General features: G+C 34.4%; 1 protein-coding gene across 1 annotated transcript; it reads left to right on the forward strand.

Moving 5' to 3' along the window:
- Positions 1–1,744: 1,744 nt before the first annotated feature.
- Positions 1,745–6,140, forward strand: lhx2a (LIM homeobox 2a). The gene is made up of 5 exons (XM_058759269.1): positions 1,745–1,762; positions 2,381–2,565; positions 3,088–3,434; positions 4,554–4,741; positions 5,788–6,140. The coding sequence occupies exons 1-5, from the start codon at positions 1,745–1,747 to the stop codon at positions 6,037–6,039; spliced, it is 990 nt and encodes a 329-aa protein (XP_058615252.1). The 3' UTR covers positions 6,040–6,140.

The raw sequence follows: 6,140 nt of genomic DNA on the forward strand, positions 1-6,140 counted from the left end.
TGGGGAATTATGGGAGTTGTAGTTTTTTGGGTTTTTCTCCGGCTGTCAATCGATACAACGCCGAACTACATTTCCCACGAAACGAAAAAGCCGTGGCGTATGAGTCGCCTGACACAGGAGGGAGTGTGGTATGAAGTCTGGGCATTGCAACAATGAATTGCAACAACAACTGTCACAGCTGTATATGGCAGATGGACAGTGCGGATGTGTTTGTTGTTAAGACTGCAGACTGAGTCAGAGTCTAAAACTACTGTGGTGTAATTTATGACAGCAGAATATACCGTGGTATTTTGCTGATTGATTGGGTTGCCACGGAGCATGTTGATGTGAAATAAACTTAAGATGAGGTTGCTGGTAGTGTTATTGTTCTTTCTTTCTTTCTCTCTTCAAGACACAAAAATAATAATGATAATTAGGCTATTAGGATGATAATTGGGCTATATATATATATTACAAAATTGGTCTCATTTTTAAAAAGGTTTCTATTTAATGAAAAAAATAGCCTTATTAAATGAACTATTGCTTAAGTTTCATTTCATAGGAAAATGAAGAAATTGATTCCGCTTGTGCGCAATATCTGATTGGCCAATAGCCGTTATTTAGTTCGTAAGTGATCATAAGTAAAGAATTTTAACATTTAATGTGCATGATAAGTTTTACGTAATACAAAAAAATAATGATCCAAAGGGGATGGTAAGGGGGGATGGTGGTTTTACAGAGGGGATGCCTTTTGTCATCCCCCCGCATGCCCCCTCAATTTGAGCCCTATATATATATATATATTATATATTATATATATATAAACATTTAAAGTTAAATGCTTGCAGATACAAAATTAAAATATTTGTTATATACATGGAGATTACATAGGCTATAGACGTCACATATTATCTCTGACCGGATGCCAATGGTTTCTATGATCATTTTATAGTGCAATTCAGTTCGAGGACGAGTATCCGTATATTGTACTGCTTATACAATGTATATTGTTTATTGTATTTTTTATTGTATATTTCTGAATAACGTTTTCCGTTTTAGAACAGAATAGAATATAGCATGCGCAATAGGTAGCCTACATTATAGGCTATAAAGTGAATATGGATATGGATAAGCTTGCTATTTCTCAAGATGATTCAGTAATATGAGCTCAGGATCCACGAGAGCAAACAGCGGTAACCTCCTCCTGTCCCTAAGCGCACGGAGTCTGATGTAGCCTTATTCAAAAGCCTGACTGAGTTAACAGATCTCCACAAACCCTGATTCTGCGCAAATGCAACTACATCCCGTCCACTCTTACCCAAAAGAAAAAGGGGCAACTGAAGACGGAATTAGAGACATTGATGAAGACAGGCAACATCCTCACTGGGAATCTGTTATTCCAAACAAACTTTCTGATTGCAGTTCATTTAGACTCGGAGATTTAGTTAGTTTTGGACACGCATTTTGAACAGCTTAGTCACAAGTTTTCCTTTATTTACGTTTATACCTTTAAATGCATTTTAAATACAGTAAAAGATGATAGAAATTTGTATGAGTGAAATAGATAGGCTAGATAGGCTAGATAGATAGATAGATAGATAGATAGATAGATAGATAGATAGATAGATAGATAGATCAAGCAACAGGTGGAACATCCTCGAGGATAGCCTCCTCTTTGGAGACATCTCATTTCTCTGACTCAAAGGAGTTAAAATATAGACATTCATCCTTGCACCGCGGAGTGAAGGACCTCACTGCTATCAACATGGAAAACAATGAATCAGTAAGAATTAATTTTATTCTTTTGTAATGTAAATATAAATCCTATTTTATTATTTCAACTTTTAGCAATGTAAAAAGTGAAAATGTGCAGTAAACTGTCGTTCGATATGTGTTATAAAACCTTTTTAATTTAGATGTTACAATATTAAATAGGCCTACCTTTTTATTTTATTTTATTAGTTGCCAGAGATGTTTTTTTTTTGTTTGTTTGTTTGGTTTTTTTAGTTTTGCACAAGACATGGAATATTAAATTCAGTATATAGAAAATTGTTTTAAAGTAGGCTATATAGCCAAATTATAAGTATTAGGCTATTAAAGTTAACAATAATAATATTTAACACCATTAACAGCATTGCCAAGTTCTGCATTGGCACAATTAGCACAGTAAACCACACATGAATTATTTTTAGGTTGATTAATGAAGAAGTAGGCTAGTCGGCTTCAAAACATTATTTATTCATATAAATAAATTAAATGTTGATGCATTCACAGTCTTTGAAAATGGACGAGAACTTAAACAGCATAGGTTATAAATGAACCGATTTTGGTCAAATATATGACAACTTAAACTCAGGATGTTTGATATAGCGACGATAAATGTTTAGCTGTGGTGTTCCAGGGCTGCGAGTCTCCGGTGTGCGCGGGCTGCGGCGCGCTGATCTCAGATCGCTTCTACCTGCTCGCGGCAGACAGACGGTGGCACGAGCGCTGTTTGAAATGCAGCGCGTGTCACGCTGACCTGGAGTCAGAGCTCTCGTGCTTCAGCAAACACGGACACATTTACTGTAAGGAGGACTATTACAGGTAAAATACATTTATATTTAGATAAACTTCTCTATTAGGGGGGCTATTGTCACGCTTTTTACCCCAGCGAATATTTGTCAGAGCAGGTTTATTTTTAATACTTTTTTGGTACTTTAAAATGTCGAATCCCCACAAAAAGTAATTCATTTAACGAACGTTGACCTTGTGGCCTTGTTGCCAGATAGCCTACAGTGCAATTTGCCACCATGTGAACTTGCTGTTTATTGACACATTTGAAAAGAACAGAGCTATCTTTGAATGAAATATTATCTAATGTTAAAAAAATTAATTATCCACAACATTTAAAAAATATTAAATGTATAAATTGTGTAAATGTAAAATTAAATGTATGATAATTATAAAACAGAACATTTCATGAAAGACCAGAAATGCAAAAGATTCTAGCTAAATACTGAACCATTGTTTTGTGACAACGTGCCCCAACACCCCTGTCCAGAGTTTTTAGGTTTCACACATGCAGTTAAATGTATCTGTGTAATAAAGATGTATTCTCTTAAGTAGGAGGTTTTCTTTGCAAAGATGTGCGCGGTGCCACCTGGGAATCTCTGCCACAGAGGTAGTGATGCGCGCCGGGGATCTGGTGTATCACTTGAGCTGCTTTTGCTGTGCCACCTGCGACAAAGTGCTGCTCACTGGAGATCACTACGGGATGAGACAGACGTCAGTGTACTGCCGGGTACATTTCGAGACGATGCTGCAGAGGGAATACAATCATACAGATTTATATTGTTCAGACATGTCTCCAGGAGAGCCAAACCCTGAGAGCAATGAAGGGACCCCTGTGCACAGAGGACGGGCCCGGAAGAGGAAAAACTGTAATGCAACAGACCACGTTGCTTATAATTCAGGTAATGCATTTTAGATATTAGCATAATTTTATAAGATTTTCATAATCTGTATTTTTACACTACATGTCAAAAGTATGGAATAAGTAATTGTTTTTAAATGTCTCTTATACTCACCAAATCTGTACTTATTTGATTAAAAATACAGTAAAAAAAAAAAAAAGTAATATTATTACTATTTAAAGTAACTTTTCTCTTCTATATATTTTAAGTGTTATTAATTCATGCAATGGCAAAGCTGTTAAAATAGTTGTAAAAATAGCTGCTTATTTATTTATTTATTTAAACCATGAAACAGTACCAAAGTACCAAGTTTGGGGTAAGTAAAACAAAATGAAATAAATATTTTACCTTTTTATTCAAAGAATCCTGAAAAAATGTTCTGCATAGTTTCCAGAAGCAGCAAAAACAGCTTCAACATTGTTAATAAGTAACATCATTAATATTTAAGTGCCAAATCAGCATATTAGAATGATTTATAATGCATCATGTGACTCTGAATACTCAAAATATACTCACTGTATACTCAAACAGTTATTTGAAATTCTAATATTTCACAATATTATTGCTTTTAATATGATTAATATTATTGATTTTATTTTGATCAAATTAATGCAGCCTTGGTTAACATAAGAGACGTAATTATTCCAAACTTTTGACCAGTAGTATATATTTTGCATTTATTTGGGATTAACAGAATAAAAATATTAATATTTCTTATCAAACAATGTCAGCATTACAAAGTCAGATCCTATAAAAAGCAAATATAATTTAAATGTAAAATATATTTTTAATTAATACCATTTTACTTAATATGTAAATGTACTTAATAATATATAAAAATCATATTAAAATATATAATTTACTTAATAATATATGAAAAACTTATTAAAAAATGTATTAATTATTCCTATAAATATTATAGATTGACTGTAGTAAACCATGTTCTATATAAAAGGGTCTTTAAGAATAAATTGTCATAGTTCTGGTACTTTTATTCTCAAGTATATGCATGCAGAAGATGAAAATGAGAAGACAATGTTTGCTATTGTTGACTGTATTGGCCTGGCCTTTAGCGTGAGTCATATCAGTGATGATTAACTGTTTGTGTGCGCTCTATAGATGTGAGCGATATGGGTGTGGACCTGTCGGAGAGAGTGAGCTGTCAGAAGTCCAAACGCATGAGAACGTCTTTCAAGCATCACCAGCTGCGGAGCATGCAGAACTTCTTCACCCACAACCACAATCCAGATGCCAAAGACCTCAAAGAGCTCGCCCAGAAAACCGGCCTCACCAAACGTGTGCTCCAGGTCAGAAAAACCTCTCTGGACCTCTGTTTGACTTACACATACAGCGGGATCCAAAAGTCTGAGACCACATTCAAAATGTGGCATTTAAGCATGGAAATAAACACAAAGGTTTAGAATGGAAGCTTGTTTGTTTTTGTTTTTTTCAGAATTAAGAGTTTATTTCTCACAGTTCTGAATTTATACCTTGTAATTGTGAGTTTACATCTCGTTTACATCTCACAATCTCTAACGTTGTCAAATCCTAATGATGAATTATGAGTTTCCATCTCACATTTTTTTCTCAGAATTCTGAATTTACAAAGACAAAATTGTGAGATATATACTTGTTGCAAGAAAAACGGTCAGAATTGTACGATAAAACAGTCGCAAATACCTTTTTTATTTGCTTTTTATCTCAAACAAGCTTCCATAATTGCAGAATTACGAGAAAAAATTCAGAATTCCAAGATGTAAACTAGCAATTACAAAATTATATGATTTGCAATTATGGAAAAAAGTCATAATTGTGAGATTTATACAATCAATTGTGAGAAAAAAAAAGTGTGAGATATAAAATAGATGAGAATGGAGAGATGTAAACTCACAATTACGAGTTTATAACTTCAAACTGCAAGATATACAATTGAAATTCTGAAAACAGGTTTCACAATTGTGAGAAAACAAGTCAGAAGTGCAGATTGTAAACTTACAATTGCAAGAAAAAAGTCAGAATTATGAGATAAAAAGTTGCAGTTACCGCTTTTATTTATTTTTTATTCCATGGTGGAAACGAGCTTCCATGGTGTAGGGTTTAGAAACTGTTTAAATTAATGTTGTGATGAAAAATGAATACAAAATATTTGAGGTTTGGCACTATTTCTAGGCCACTTATCAAAGTAAATTTACAACATTGATCATGTGATTCCTTTGAATACAGACAGTCAGATGTTCTTGTTTCCGTGAAGAAAAACAAAAACAAAAAAACACTCTCTTATTCCCTCCATCACCGATGATATGTAAATAAGTCTAATTGTGTCAAATCCTAATGATGTCTTTATTTTCTGCAGGTTTGGTTCCAGAATGCCCGTGCAAAATTCAGGAGAAACTGTCTATATCAGGAGAGCGTGGGAGTGGACAATGTTTCGGACAATTCCACCATCACGTCCCCATCAGTGCCTTCACCCCAACTGTCCCACAGATCTCTGAGCCCATCCAGCCCCACCGGCACCTCTCCGTCGCAACACACACAAAACACATTAGCACAACACGGTCACAACACAAACTCCCCAATGCCTTCTGAGTTCCTCTACCACTCTTAAACATAGTTTTGATTGTTATATTACCTTAAGATCTGTGTATATACTCTAACTATCATTCATTAACTGAAGGAAAGAGAAGAGAATCACACAGTAAAAGAAAG

Source organism: Onychostoma macrolepis, chromosome 21 (genome assembly GCF_012432095.1).
Source record: "Onychostoma macrolepis isolate SWU-2019 chromosome 21, ASM1243209v1, whole genome shotgun sequence".
Taxonomy (NCBI): domain Eukaryota; kingdom Metazoa; phylum Chordata; class Actinopteri; order Cypriniformes; family Cyprinidae; genus Onychostoma; species Onychostoma macrolepis.

Bases quoted from the DNA above. Each gene is read 5' to 3' on its own strand.
- lhx2a (XM_058759269.1), top strand. The intron at 3,435-4,553 runs GTAATGCATTTT...TGCGCTCTATAG, and splicing joins CCACGTTGCTTATAATTCAG to ATGTGAGCGATATGGGTGTG. The intron at 4,742-5,787 runs GTCAGAAAAACC...TATTTTCTGCAG, and splicing joins TCACCAAACGTGTGCTCCAG to GTTTGGTTCCAGAATGCCCG.